Consider the following 16,056-nt stretch of genomic DNA (forward strand, 5'->3'; position numbering starts at 1 on the left):
AAGACTCTCCTATTTTAATATTAGGGTAGTTTTAGATAATGTTTACTTACTTTTTAAGTAATTTTGCTTTCCTTTTAAGGTAATGTTTTGCAACCTGAGCCCATTTAAAATAAGTTAGTGTTGTTCCTGCATGTTTGTTGTTGTTTGGCATTTTAATAAAAAAAAGTTAATTTGCTTTGCAGACTAATGTATCCAGAGCAAACTGTAATAAGATCATCATGCTGTTCACTGATGGAGGTGAAGATAAGGCAACAGAAACATTTAGGCTATACAACAAGAATAAAACAGTAAGTACATTCTTTCTAGCGCAAGCAAATGCAGCTGTTTAGTAGGGAATTAAGATGAAATGTGTTATTGTTCAGAAAACTGAGAATTCGTTTTCGAACTGTCAAACTGAGCTTAAAAATTATGATATATATCACCATGTTCCCTCATGACAGGCCATTCAGATCACATGTTCGTTTGTCAGTGAAAAATGGTGAAACGATATAAATTACTAACCATGAGGAAACATAGGCATCTGGAGACCAATAAATGTGTTACGACAAATGTTTTTGCTATTTTTAATTATTTTATTATTATTAGTGATGATTTAATCTGCAAGTTACGATTATGCAAAATTTCCCATACGCTTTCGCAATTACGGCCATACGTAATTATGATTTGGACATTGTTGATTTCCTGTAATCTATTTATTCTACTACTTTTGGTACTTTTTTTAATTGTGAAATGCTGAAAAGTTATTGAAAGATAAGATGAAAAATTATTACCCAGGAGAAAACTTAGGGGAAAAAGTGAATTGCATATGGGCCAAGGTCTTTTAGAAAAATTCTTTTTTTTTTACGTGTTTCCACCATTTCCCTTAATATACAGTATGTAGCAATTTTAGTAGTGATACCATGAATGGGGGGCTTTGCTATAACTGGCTAAAGTTGGTACAAAGTTATGCAAAAATTATGCAAAATTGCTCATTACGGTTCCTGATTTCATTTACAAACAAAATTACTTGCGATTTTCCCCAAAATTGTGCATTATGATTTTGCATCATCATTGTTAATTTCAATGCTAATTAAATTATTATTATTATTATTATTATTATTATTATTATTATTATTATTATTATCACAGCTGTTTCTAACCCTAACCTCAATCATTTCCTTGAACATGCCTTATAGAGATTTTCAAAAAGATGCAAATCATGTTGATGCAAAATCTTTATGCAAATGTATGCAGCTTAAAAATTGACCTATCAAATCCCACCAAGGCGAAGGTCTATTTTCAAGCTGCATAAATCTGCATACAAAATTTGCATAATCCTGCATCAATTCAGAACAGTTTACATCTCATTGACTATTTCTCGTGCCATAGGGCCATTTGGATGGATGGTTTTCTGAAAGTTCTGTCAGTATGATGGTTTTATTTATTTAAGTATTATACAGTGCTGTACAGAGTGGTTGATCCACTATCCCCACATGCAGGGCCAGCCTTAGGTTTCACAGCGATTTTTTTTTTCTAATTTTGCCTCAGGCGGCAAGTAGTCTAGTGCCGGCCCTGCCTTTAAGTGTATATAGGCAGATCCCATCCCCCATTTAGTGAATATAGGCAAATTCCATACGCCCCTTTAGTGTATATAGTCAGATCCCCCTTTAGTGTATATAGACAGATTCCCCCCTATCTTAGTGTATATAGGCAGATCCCCCCCCTCCTTTAGAGTATATAGGCAGACCCCCCCCCTTCCTTTAGTGTATATAGGCAGAGTCCCCCCTTTTTGTATATACAGTGGTGTGAAAAACTATTTGCCCCCTTCCTGATTTCTTATTCTTTTGCATGTTTGTCACACTTAAATGTTTATGCTCATCAAAAACCGTTAACTATTAGTCAAAGATAACATAATTGAACACAAAATGCAGTTTTAAATGATGGTTTTTATTATTTAGTGAGAAAAAAAAAACTCCAAATCTACATGGCCCTGTGTGAAAAAGTGATTGGCCCCTTTGTTTAAAAATAACTTAAAGGTGGTTTATTACACCTGAGTTCAATTTCTGTAGTCACCCCCAGGCCTGATTACTGCCACACCTGTTTCAATCAAGAAATCACTTAAATAGGAGCTATCTGACACAGAGAAGTAGACCAAAAGCACCTCAAAAGCTAGACATCATGCCAAGATCCAAAGAAATTCAGGAACAAATGAGAACAAAAGTACTGTAATTGAAATCTATCAGTCTGGTAAAGGTTATAAAGCCATTTCTAAAGCTTTGGGACTTCAGCAAACCACAGTGAGAGCCATTATCCACAAATGGCAAACACATGGAACAGTGATGAACCTTCCCAGGAGTGGCCGGCCGACCAAAATTACCCCAAGAGCGCAGAGAAAACTCATCCGAGAGGCCACAAAAGACCCCAAGACAACATCTAAAGAACTGCAGGCCTCACTTGCCTCAATTAAGGTCAGTGTTCACGACTCCACCATAAGAAAGAGACTTGGCAAAAACGGCCTGCATGGAAGATATCCAAGGCGCAAACCACTTTTAAGCAGAAAGAACATTAAGGCTCATCTCAATTTTGCTAAAAAAAAACATCTCAATGATTGCCAAGACTTTTGGGAAAATACCTTGTGGACCGACAAGACAAAAGTTGAACTTTTTGGAAGGTGCGTGTCCCGTTAAATCTGGCGTAGAAGTAACACAGCATTTCAGCAAAAGAACATCATACCAACAGTAAAATATGGTGGTGGTAGTGTGATGGTCTGGGGTTGTTTTGCTGCTTCAGGACTTGGAAGGCATGCTGTGATAGATGGAACCATGAATTCTACTGTCTGCCAAAAAATCCTGAAGGAGAATGTCCGGTTATCTGTTCGTCAACTCAAGCTGAAGCGATCTTGGGTGCTGCAGCAGGACAATGACCCAAAACACACCAGCAAATTCACCTCTGAATTGCTGAAGAAAAACAAAATGAAGACTTTGGAGAGGCCTAGTCAAAGTCCTGACTTGAATCCTATTGAGATGTTGTGGCATGACCTTAAAAAGGCGGTTCATGCTAGAAAACCCTCAAATAAAGCTGAATTTCAACAATTCTGCAAAGATGAGTGGGCCAAAATTCCTCCAGAGCGCTGTAAAAGACTTGTTGCAAGTTATCGCAAATGCTTGATTGCAGTTATTGCTGCTAAGGGTGGCCCAACCAGTTATTAGGTTCAGGGGGCAATTTCTTTTTCATACAGGGTCATGTAGGTTTTGAGGTTTTTTTTCTCACTAAATAATAAAAAACATCATTTAAAACTGCATTTTGTGTTCAATTATGTTATTTTTGACTAATAGTTAACGGTTTTTGATGAGCAGAAACATTTAAGTGTGACAAACATGCAAAAGAATAAGAAATCAGGAAGGGGGCAAATAGTTTTTCACACCACTGTATAGGCAGATCCCCCTTTAGTGTATATATAAGCACCCCTGACTGCCCCCCCCTTCCCCATATGGGAGGCAGTTGGGGAACCTTACTTTTCTGCTTGACTTGTCCACTGCAGTTGGCTGATGGTGTAATGGTTAAGGGCTCTGCCTCTGACACAGGAGACCAGGGTTCGAATCTCTGCTCTGCCTGTTCAGTAAGCCAGCACTAATTCAGTAGGAGACCTTTGGCAAGTCTCCCTTACACTGCTACTGCCAATAGAGCGCGCCCTAGTGGCTGCTGCTCTGCTCTGGCGCTTTGAGTCCGCAAGGAGAAAAGCGCAATATAAATGTTATTTGTCTTGTCTTGTCTTGTCACTGTGTAGCTGGGGACAGATGATGGCCAGGACTCAGGAGCGCCAAGTATTTGAATTGAGACAGCGCTGCCCTGGAGCAGCCTGCTTCCCCCACTGAAGCAGGCTGAGCCATCCAATCAGACATCGCCTGTGAGTGAGGGGCGGCACTACTGGCATGCATGGCTCCCATGCTCCACAAGAGGCAGCAGCAGGTTCCTGGAGTCTTCACCCTTAGCAGGGCATGGGGGCGGAGGCAGAGATACTCGCAGCAGCCACAGATGGACTCGGAGCCCGCAGCCAGGTAGAAATGTGGCCAGGGCCAAAGTAGATAAATGCACATGCGCCCCCATGGAACTGGTGCTGTTGCTCAGTTCAAAGGCCAGCCATGCCCACATGCATTCCCAATCTTTTTTGCACCATGTTACCACTTCTATGTAATATGAGGGACTACCTATAATATCCATTCAAAGTATATTCACTCCACTAAAGCTACTTATACCTGCTGGTTTGAACTTTGCTGTGGTGGTCAATAAAGACCACCTTGGTCGAGAATCAGGGATTCAAACCAGCGTATGTACAGCAGCTGCATGACATGTACTAAAGATCCAATATTCTAGATCAACTACCTTTATGAACATAATTTGGAAGGGCACCACCTGTAAGCTTTCATTTGCTAGCAATAGAGTAATATGCTATATGCTGGGAAATGACTTTGGCAGTTAACTACTTGCCGACCACTCCACGCCCCATTGGTGTGAACACGGCGGCAGCCCCAGGACCGCTCCACGCCGATTGGCGAGAACAGCCTTCTATGGGGTTAGCAGGAGAGCGCGCGCAGGCTGTGCGTGCATCTCCTGCTTGGAGGGCGGAGCCCCGATCATCGCTCGGAACACTCTAATTACTTTATACAGTGCTGCGATCTGCAGCAGTACTGTACTGGGGCAGCCGCGTGACACGGCTGTCCCCTCCAGAGTGTTGGTGGTAATCCGCTGTCATAGGCTGGAGCCTATGACAGCCGATCACAGTGATTGGCTAGCGGGGGGAGGGAGGGTTTAGTGAAGAAAAAAAAAGAAATTTGTTTAAAAATAAATAAAATAAATATTTGTAAAAAAATAAATAAACACTGTGGGGGGATCAGACCTCACCAACAGGAATCTCTGTTGGTGGGGAGAAAAGGGAGGGGGAATCACTTGTGTGCTGTGTTGTGTGGCCCTGCAGCTTGGCTTTAAACCTGCAGTGGCCCAATTAACAAAAAAATGGCCTGGTCACTAGGGGGGTTTAACACCACGTCCTCAAGTGGTTAAATACATTTTAATTATAGTTCAACAGTATAGTGACACTAGTGAGGTTACCTTACAGTCAATCATATCAATTGCCAGAAGCAGCTATACAAGAGTCATTAGTTTTGGCTACTGTTGCCTGTTTTGCATTTCTGCCTAGTGTGTTCCTAGCCTCAGTAATTTAAAGTGCCTATTACTCTTATTATTATTATTATTATTATTATTATTATTATCAAAGAAAGGTCCTACTTTGAGAGCGAGCTAAAGGCCTTCTGCCATTTACCTTTAATCCACAAGTGATGGATCGCTGCAAACACAATTAAAGTAAAAACTTCAGATTTGATATACAGTAAAAACTAGCGTATCTCATAACTGGATAACTTACATTATCAATAAGAAGTTAAATTAATTATTTGCTTAAAAGATAAAATATTTATGTGTGCTACTGGACCACCAATACCACATTGTATATTAAAGAGAAACCGTGACCAAGGATTGAACTTCATCCCAGTCAGTAGCTGATACCTCCTGTCCCATGGAAAATCATTTCCTTTTCTCAAACTGATCATTAGGGGGCTCTGTATGGCTGATATTGTGTTAAAACCCCTCCCACAGTGTGATGTCAGGACCATGGTGCTGATGTCACACTGTGGGATCCTTGTTGCGTTGTGGGAAATAACAGCTGTTTCCAGCTGCCAAAAAAGCAAGCAGCATCTCCTTCCACTGACATCACCTTCACCTGCCAGCAGTCAAAATGTCACCATATGATAAAGGTCAGAATAGGCAAACACTGGCTAAATTATTTATAGAGACTGATTGTAAAAATGAAGCACTTTTGTTCATAGCATGATTTTCTCTGGAGTTCCTCTTTAAAGCACCAGTGTGCACATAATGTGGAACTGCACCCACATCGTCCTAGATGGAAAGGCATCCACCAATCAGCACCACTTTGCCAGAAGGGAATTCCTGATAATGCGCAGGAAGTTAGGACTTGTGAGCATACTGCATCTTCTAGCAAAGAGAGAAATAGCTTTCTTTGCTAGAAGGTATGCTGATCACTTGAAAGCTGATCATAGCTGTATTGGCATGCTGGTGCTGAGCAGGCAAGGAGCTTCTTTCACAAGTCGGAGCATTCTGACATGCTGTGTGTGAACAGTGCCCCGTGAAATCTCTCGTGGGAAGACAAAATCGGCAAAGTATTTGTATTACTGAGCAGAAGACTACTTCCAACTATTTTTTTTTCTTTAAAGAATGCTTTATATAAGTATGCTTAGCTCTTAAATATACAAAGAACCACCATAGTAAACAGGGCTTTTGTAGAATGAATGGCATTTGTATTTGACTTTGTGATATAACTTTCAGCATTTCTTTATACTAAATGGGAATCTGAAAGCTAGACATAAATATACCAAAGTGTGAACACCGACTCAGAGCCCTGCAGCTTTATTGCTTATTTACATTAGAAAACATCCATTTACTGAGAATAATGTAAAACACTGCCGAGACTGGGCAGCAGACAGAATCATTCCAAACTAATGCATCACATCAGCTCCCAGAACATTGGTAATCTATTACCTAAGTAAGTTACAGAAAACTACAACGAATGGCTGTGCACCATACTCATTCCTGCTGGGTGACAGAGGAGGAACACTGTAGGAGCGATCCAACCATATGCTCCAGAAATAGAGCAGAATTACTAGATTAATTGTAATTCTGTATTAAAAAACTTCCTATAAAACTTTTTTTATCTAGTTATCTAAGGGTAGGATGCCTCTCATCTAAAATGCCTTAGGAGTTTGTATATAATTTAAGTGTGCTTTTCCATTGACGATATTTATTTGTATCGTGGCAAAGATAAAATTAAGTGAAATGTCAGAAAGAGCTCATGATACTATTATTTCCCAGTGTTATTCTATTAAACTTAAAAATGGGGAGTATGGAGGGTACCATTTGTGACCTCCTTTTAGACAATGGTATTTTCTTGGCTAATTCTCTGCCTTGAATATCAGTGAGATGTTCCGAGCTTTCTGGCTGTTATATAGTGGCACTTGTATTGGCCTGAGGAAGTGGGCGTGTACCAACGAAACGCCCTGCCTGTGCAAATAAATGTATTTTTACTCAACCTCGTAAGCGACATTGGAGGAGGTAAGCCACCGTTTTTTTTTGTTTGTTTGTTTTTACTTTTACCATGCTTTAAATAAAGTGTTATCCATTCTGGGTACCTCTTCACCCCTGTTATGCCAGTATACCTCCCCTTTCCGGGGGGGGGGGGGGGTAGTGTTTTTTTAGTCTACTGTGGAGTTGCAGAGCTGCAGAACTAATCTATGTTATGTCCTTTTCACGAGTGCTACCAATCCTCATCTGGCTAAAACTGGATTGCCTGAGTGGGAACAGGTTGTTGCTCTCTATCTGCTTCATGTGGTGGGTTGTCCCTTACTGTAGCCTACCTTTGTGTGTATATTTGCTTTTTGGTTATTTGTTCCAAAGAATAGTGACATATTACGCTATCGGGCTCCTGTTGTCTCTTTTTTTTCTCCTAAGGTTCACCGTAACCCCTCCTAATTAACAGGAGATGCATGTGAAGAGCATTGTCTATTTGTCTTGCTCAGATTTAGTTTTCTGTTAAGGCCGGCATGTCCAAAGGCAAAATGTGGTCCATCAGGCCTTTTCTGGTGGCCCCCAAAACTCTCTACATTTGTTAATTCCATGCTGACTGTAGGTCATAACTGCATTGCCGTAGGCCAAAGATGTGTTGCCGCTCTGCCTCCTCCTTTGTTTGCCTGCAGTTTATCAGCCACCACTGTAGCAGTAGCAGCCACTGATTGGCAGCAAACTGGCAAACTAGAGTCTTGTTGGTTATTATGCTAGTGGAAGATGAATTTGGGGGTGTTTTTAAAGACTTGGACACCTTGGATAGAATTAAGAGGGTGTGCCTCCTTGACCCTGATAACCTGAGTATCCCGCTGATCACCTCCATGCTATCCCCTGATGCTGACCAGATTGACCTATTTCCCCACCTCCATTCTATGGTTTTTGTACTACAACTTAATGCCCTACGACTGTTCGCTGTTCAGCAAAATAAAGTACCGTATTTTCCACCATATAAGACGCTCCAGAATATAAGATGCACCCAGGTTTAGAGGGCAAAAATCAGAGAAAAAAATATATAAACTAAACCTGGTGTGTCCATATATCAGGAGCATCTTCTACATGTCCTTCCCCAAATGGTGTCCTCCTATGTCCCTAATGTGTCCTCTGGTCGGCCCCTTGTGTCCTCTGGTCGGCCCCTTGTGTCCTCTGGTCGGCCCCCTGTGTCCTCTGGTTGGCCCCCATGTCGTCCTGTGTCCCCGCTGTGCCTGTCTCCCTGCTGTGCTTGTCTCCAGGCAGCTGTGCTAGCAGTGGCAGCAGCTTACATCCTCCATCATGCCAGTGGAGATTGAAGACATCCGGCTTTGCCGTGCCACTTCCTCTAGTGCCAGGCTTCTAAAGATGAGTCACTAGAGGAAGCCGCACGGAGAAGCCGGATGTCTTCAATCGCTGCAGGCATTATGGAGGTGGTAAGCCGCTGCCACTGCCCGCACAAGGGGTCACAGAGACATAAGGGGGGAGGTAGGAGAGGTAGGCGGGAGAAGCCAGGCACAGCGGGGACAAAGGCAGGGAATCCTTGATGGCAGCGGATCGGCGGTTTGTATCTGCGGGTGTTCGTAAGTCTGGATTCCCTGCCTTTGCCGCATGTCCGGACTTGCATCACAGCAGCCTATAGGCACAGATGTCCTGGCACCCTACACTTTGCCCTACATTAACCTACAGACACCCACCACTCCGAAAGTGTGCTGGCAGTCTCAGCTGTAATTTCTCACCTACTTCCCTTGCCCTTCATAGGGAACTACAGATGCTGTCCCTTAGTAATAGGTAGCCAGAGGTATCCTCAGTATTAAGTTGTCCCTGACTGAAGGGAGATCACTTCAGTGGAATGTCAAGAGCAGGGTGAGTAACCTCCCATTTACACTGTACTCAGGAATCTGCATAGGGAAGGAGGGAGGCACTCAAGAAGCAAATTGAGCCGCCTTTCTATCATCAGGCACGCGCCTACAGTGCCTTTTGGTAAATTCGGCCCTGCTTTGCCTTATAAGACGCAGGGACGTTTTCTCCCCACTATTCGGGAAGAAAAAGTGCGTCTTATACAGTGGAAAATATGGTATCTACTCTGTTTACTGTAACTACTTCCATAGCACATGCTCCACAATGTTAATGACGTCATTTGATATTGGAATTTACATTGATTTCTACGTTGCTGTACACTTTGCCATGTTATGCCTATGTTGTACTATCTTCATTTATTTTAAAATGAAGAGATGTTTGAAAAAATACATCAAATTACTATATTAACCACGGTGCATTTAAGAAACTATTGTACAATTAGTTATTTGTAATAGAAAAATCTTATTGTATTAATGATAAATATACTGTAATAGCACAAAAAGCACATTTTTTGGGAAGTTTTGTTTGTTAAATTCTTTTAGGTTTAGAACATTTATATTGCTTTTACATTTACAGCCAAATGATTTTTATTTTAAGAGTTATACGTGTTGAAAAATGTTGAGCACAGTCCAAAAGCTGCCACATGATGGCAGCAGTGAGACTCTGAAAAAGCTTTGCAAACTGTCTTCCTTCAAAATATACCAGACAGCCCTATGCTGGCTCTATGCATAATTTATATTGATATATGCATTGTAAGCTTGTAAAAACTTTTTTTTACAGCAGAAAAGCTGTTATGCAAAGCATATATTTTCTTTCTATTTCCAAAAGGCTATGGTTACTACTAAAGACGAGAACGAAATACTATTGATGTGAATGGGACGGGTATGAAAACAAACACTACTATACAAGGATGGCACTGTATTGTGTCACTTACTTACCTAATTGAATGTCCTGCCGGGGTAGTGAAACCCTCCTTCTTAAAGGATATCCGAGGTGAAAATAAAACTGATGAGATAAACAATTGTATTTATACTCCTTCTCCTAAAAATGACTTTTTAAGACATCCCACAGTTTTATTTTAAAATTAAATCTAATTTTTAAGTTATCACTGTTTCATTGTCTCTGCTCAATGACACATTCATTGAAGTATGCCAGAGCCAAAATCTATGAACTATTGCCGGTTTTTATCTCTTTCCTGCTTCCAGAAGTCATTTACTCTCAGGAAAATGTTATATGGTTATAATTCCTTATCAGTTCGGGTTACGCTATAGTTCGACCCAGTTCAGACCCGGACAGAAACTGTATCTTGCATACCTGACGTTTAATTCTTTCAGGCAAAGAAAGAAAAAAAGGAATGCGGCGTAGTTATTCGTGTGCTTGGCACTGTACATACCCATGTCTATCTCATTATGTAACATGTCACCTTGGTTGTCCTTTAAGGAGTTAGAGATACTACCAACCTTCTGCAATAGTTACTATACTGTACTACTGCGGGATAATACCTTGTAATGACTAGCTGAGGAGTACTATTTGTGGAGGATTAAGCAGAACAGGGAAAATGGAAAATAAAAGATTAGAACAGGGAAGCAATGCTGCTAGTCAGAAATATTGCAAGGTTAGTACAGTACCTGGCAGGAAATGAGGAGAGTGGATGATTGACAGGCCCCCCCCAGGAATTAAGGCGTACATGCAAAAAATGGCACCCAGAAATATGGCTGTCAGGGATAGCTGCTGTTAGAATATCAGTAAAGTTGCCGATACTGAACTATTAGGCTCTAAGTAGTAACTATAGTAAAAGATCGGTAATTTTTCATGATATTTTACTATCGCTTAACCTGACTCCATTCTCACTTAAAGAGGAACTCCAGTGAAAGTAATGTAATAAAAAAGTGCTTGTTTTTACAATAATTATGTATAAAGGATTTAGTCAGTGTTTGCCAATTGTAAAATCTTTCCTCTCCCTGATTTACATTCTGACATTTATCACATGGTGCCATTTTTTTTGCTTGCAGGTGATGTCAGTGGAAGTAGCTGCTGCTTGCTTTTTGGCAGTTGGAAACAGCTGTAAATAGCTATTTCCCATAATGCAACAAGGTTCACAGACCGGAAACTTCCAGGACCATGGTCCTCACAGTTTCCTGTGGGAGGGGCTTCACCACAAAATCAGCCATACAGATCCCCCTGATGATCCGTTTGAGAAAAGGAATAGATTTCTCATGGGAAAGGGGGTATCAGCTACTGATTGGTATGAAGTTCAATTCTTGGTCACGGCTTACTTTTAAACTAGCGTAATACAAAGTATATGGCAGTGATCCCACTGCTGCGATTGGCCACAGGCGATATGCAATTAGCGCCAATCACAAAATGCATTACATGCAGCTTTTTGCCGCGATTATGGAGCGATCGTGGTACAGTGCTTAATAAAGCGCTGATCACGATCACTCTGAATTCCAGAAGTGTGAGCAGTGATTTTACTGCGTTAATCGCAGTAAAATCACCCACGCAAAGCAGTAGCGATACAGTTTTGCAATTTATAGTGTGAATAGGCCCTTACATAGCTTTTTAGTAAGGAGGCTTTTTGATCCTTTTCAGCCTCTTAGGCCCCATTCACACTTAGAAATGCAAAACGCCGGGGATTTTTCCCGGCGTTTTGCAGGAGTGATTTTTCCGCGATTTCACATGGAAAAATCACTGAACACTGTGACGATTTTGCAGCGATCGCGTTTAGCTCTTCTATAGCAGTGAAACGCGATCGCTGGGAAATCACCTGAAAATGATGCAGGTGACGCCTTTATGTTTTGCGTTTTTGGGCGATTTGCGCAAATCGCCCAAGTAAGAACTGGCCCATAGGGTTTCATTACACTAGCGCTTTTAAAAAGCGCTAGCGTTTGAGCGTTTGGCCAAAATCGTGGCAAAACGCTCAAGTGTAAATGGGGCCATACACACTCCTAGGGCTTTTGGTTCACCATGAGCTTGCTGGGTAATCTTTAACTCTTGGCGTTTCATGTAGTGCTTTGATGATTGCTTATCAGATCACCACTCCCCTGTCCTCTAGTATTTATAGTCTGATCACCACTTTTATATCACCACATCTATAAAAGCGTTATCAGATTTATTTATTTTTTCAGTGTTCTTTAACCTCTTGACGACCAGCTAACGCCGATTGGCTTAAACTGGTCGTCTGCGGGTTTCCATGGAAACGGTCGCTCGTTGGAGCGGCCTTTCCATGTCCATTCACGGAGGGTGTCTCTGTGAACAGCCGGTGAGCTGCCGATCGCGGCTCGCCAGCAAAATGTAAACACGCGGGGAAGAAATCCCCGCTGTTTACATCATACGGCGCTGCTGCGCAGCAGCGCCGTAAGGCAGATCGGCGATCCCCGGCCTCTGATTTGCCGGGGATCGCCGGCATATGATAGGCTGAAGCCTATCCTACAATGCGCAGGACGGATATCCGTCCTGCGCAGCCCAGGGAGGAGGAGGGAGGGAGGGAGAGGGAGGGAGCACAGAAAACGCTGCGGAGGGGGGCTTTGAAGAGCCCCCCCCCGCAAAGCGCAGCAAGCTGGCGGCGATCAGACCCCCCCAGCAGGACATCCCCCTAGTGGGGAAAAAGGGGGGAAGTCTGATCGCCCTGGCATAATCCTGATCTGTGCTGCGGGCTGGAGAGCCCACGCAGCACAGATCAGGCAAACCACACCTAGTCGTCAAGTGGTTAATGGTTTAACAAACCTAATTTATTTATTTTTTTACCTTGTACATGTGCTATTGTGCTGGTGCAGTACTAGTGATAATTCATAAACAAACTACTGAATAATGAACAACCAGTCTATATTGCTCAACTGCAAATTTTTATTGTTGTATTAAAAAAATCAGCATTATGCATATATATATATACAAATTAATGCTGTAATGATCCTCTGTACAAGTGTGTAAGGACCGCTACCGCTTAAAAAGTAGGCAGTTAAAATCTGACAGAACCGACAGGTTTTGGGGCCAGTCCATCTCTTCATGGGGGACTCTCAGAGTTGTCTTTTTTTTAACAGCATTTCCTGAACAGCATTTTAACTGCCAAAATAGTAAGATACAAGCCAACCTCCCTTCTCGCTGGCACACTAGTTTGTCAGTTAAGCTTTGCAACTGCTGTTCAGGAAATGCTGTTGAAAACAAATAAAACCCTGAGGAGATGGACTGGCCCAAACCTGTTGGTTCTGTCAGATTTTAACTGCCTACTTTTGTATGCAATAGTGGTCCTTTAATCCCCTTGCAATATAGCTTGCGGTAGATACTATACAGTAGGCACTAATGGGTCATGTTTGGTGGTTTAATTGCCATACCATAATTCTGCTAATGTGAATATCTGCAGCTCTATTTGCTTGAATGGATTAACCGATCACCAATGACACATTGCCAGAAAGAGCATCTATGTTCGGCTCATTCAGATACATTATAGCCATGTACTGCTACCTCTCAAAACATTAATTTGTGGTAAATAGTAAAGGAGGATGCTTGAACCAAAGACTGCCGGTTTCCATTGTTGTGTATGATGTGTGGTAGTTGCAAGTACTGTTTGTCTAAGCTTCAGTCTATAAAATTGGGACAATGGTGATTGCTACTTTATAAATATGACAATCCTGGAACTAAAGGCAGATCTCCCATGCTTTGTAAATCTTTATAAAAGCATTGATCATGTAAGGGGACTGCCTTGTTTATCATTATTGTTGGTGCGTTTGGCATATTTGAATTTGTAACCTTGCTCCCAATTCCGACGATCTGAATCTTTGTGCACCGCAGGGGGTGTTGACCCTTGTCGCTGCCTCTGTGTGCTGCCCTCAACATAGTGTTCCACCTTTAACATAGTTCCTCCTTCATGAGGGCGTGTGTGCGAGCTGGAACGTATTGCGAAGGGCAACGTGAAGACGCGACAAGGGTGAGTTAACAGCCCCCGCTACAGTGCACAAAGATTCAGGTAAGTTTGGCAGACTAGTTTCTGAATCTGAATATGCTGAATGCACCAGCACTATAGATAATGCTTGAGATGATTAAAAACAGCATTGTTTCAGCAGAGATATTTTTGAGTGGTGAGCATGTTGTTTACCCCTTTATAAACAGGCCTCATAGGGGTTGAGTCACTAACCGAAATAGTGCGAGTAACCTCCTGTTACTCGCACTATTTCATCGGCGCACCCAGTGCAGTTTTTAGATAAAATTGCTCCCAGGGCGAGTATCAAAAAATACGCCCCCCCCCCCCCCCTCCGGCCAAAAAAAGAAAAAAAAACACTGCCAGCTGCACTTGGTGCGCTTCTGTCCGCCTTTTATCAGCACATCGATGTTACAAATTGTTACGTGTTGCTGAAAAACAGACAGAAGTGCACTAGTATGTACAGGACCTAAAGAGTTTGGGCCGCTGAGACTGTTCCCACCTCTTCAGTGACGTGTTGTGGACAAGCACAGCATTGCGTGAGGGGAGAAATCGACACTTGTGGTGATTGGCTCCTGCCTGCAAGGGGAGGGGTGTTGGGCCAGGGATGCTAGAAGCTGCAGCCATACCTCCCAACTTTTTGAGATGAGAAAGAGGGACACTGTAAAGGGAACCTAAACTGAGAAGGACTAGGATTTTTCCTTTAAAAAAAATACCTTGCCTGACTCTCTTGCTGACACTGTGTCTTTAGATTAATACTTTTAGCCACAGCCCCTCAACAAGCATGCAGATCAGGTGCTCTGACTTAAGTCAGACTGGGTTAACTGCATGCTTGTTTCAGGTGTGTGATTCAGCCACTACTGCAGCCAAAGAGACCAGCATGACTGCCAGGCAACTGGTATTGCTTAAAAGGAAACATCCATATCCTTCTCAGTTTAGTTTCCCTTTAAGACACACCAAGGGCCAGATTTGTACTTTTTAACACCCGAGGCCCTCTGTCACCAGCCGCCCACACACCAAAACACACATTCCAACCACCCCACACCAGCAGAAAAAGAACAGTACATCAAACTACCAAAGAAAGCTTTTTACATCCCACTGTTCCAGTACTAGGCCCCTCTTTGCTGACGTAGGTTTCTTCATAGCGCAAGCAAGCGTGTCCGTATTGGGCATGCACAAGTAAGGTCTGCACATACCTGGTAGAACTAAGGCACTTGTGCAATCCTTTTTTTACTCTGTGCACAAGCACTTCATTTTACTGGTCATGTATGGACCTTACTTGCATGCCCAGTACAGATACATTTGCCCACACTTGTTTGCATACTGAAAAACCTATTCAACTAGGGAGGAAACCAGCACTGGAAAGGTGGGGTATAGGGAGATACAGGAAACCCCTGGACTATCCTCTCCTTCCATAGAGGCACCACAGCTCCCAGCAAGCCCTACCCCCTATTATAGAAGTACCACAGCTCTCAGCATACTCCTTCTCTCCATAGAGACACCACAGCCCCCAGCATGCTCATTCTCTCCCATAGAGGCAACACAGTATTGGATTGTCCCTCAGGGCCTCAAGAGATGGCTGCAGGGCCCCTCAGGCCGCCTCCAATGTGATCGAAGAAACAAGGAAGCAGTACTGGGTTTGCACTACAGTAAACACCGGATGCGTAGGGCTGTGCACGATAGGTTCTATAGTGTGCACTCCTCCATGTGCAGCTTCACAAGCGTGCTCAAGTAGTGAAGTAGATCCAGGAACATATAGAAAAGATGGGAAGCTGGCACTGCTGTGAATGCTGGTTTAGTAATACAAAAGTATAAAATCACAGTGCAGTCTAGCAAACATGGAGAAAGAGATGGTAGACATACCAGAGTGAGAGGAGGCACAATGGTGGTGGTGGGTGATGGGTACAGGATGTCTGACGGCCATGTTACGCTAAGTTGTGTAGCCTCTGTAGAAGCGCAATTTAGTGTGAAACGGACGTCAGGCATCCAGTACCCATCACCACCTGTGTGCCTCCTCTCACTCTGGTATATGTTTCATCTCTTTCCCCATGTTTGCTGGACTGCACTGTGATTTTATACTTTTGTATTAATAAACCAGCGTTCACAGCAGTGTTCCTCCTCCAATGTGAAATGTAGTCACCTGC

The 16,056-nt window shown here is 42.6% G+C and overlaps 1 protein-coding gene across 9 annotated transcripts in view; it reads left to right on the forward strand.

The window, feature by feature from the left end:
- Positions 1-16,056, forward strand: part of CACNA2D1 (calcium voltage-gated channel auxiliary subunit alpha2delta 1) — an 846,695-nt gene that overhangs the window by 663,861 nt on the left and 166,778 nt on the right. For all 9 annotated transcript variants that reach the window (XM_068276177.1, XM_068276179.1, XM_068276181.1 and 6 more), the window contains exon 12: positions 183-287. In XM_068276177.1, coding sequence (XP_068132278.1) covers positions 183-287 — 105 coding nt within the window. The remainder of the gene's footprint in view (positions 1-182; positions 288-16,056) is intronic.

This window comes from Hyperolius riggenbachi, chromosome 3 (assembly GCF_040937935.1).
Source record: "Hyperolius riggenbachi isolate aHypRig1 chromosome 3, aHypRig1.pri, whole genome shotgun sequence".
NCBI classification, from domain to species: Eukaryota; Metazoa; Chordata; class Amphibia; order Anura; family Hyperoliidae; genus Hyperolius; species Hyperolius riggenbachi.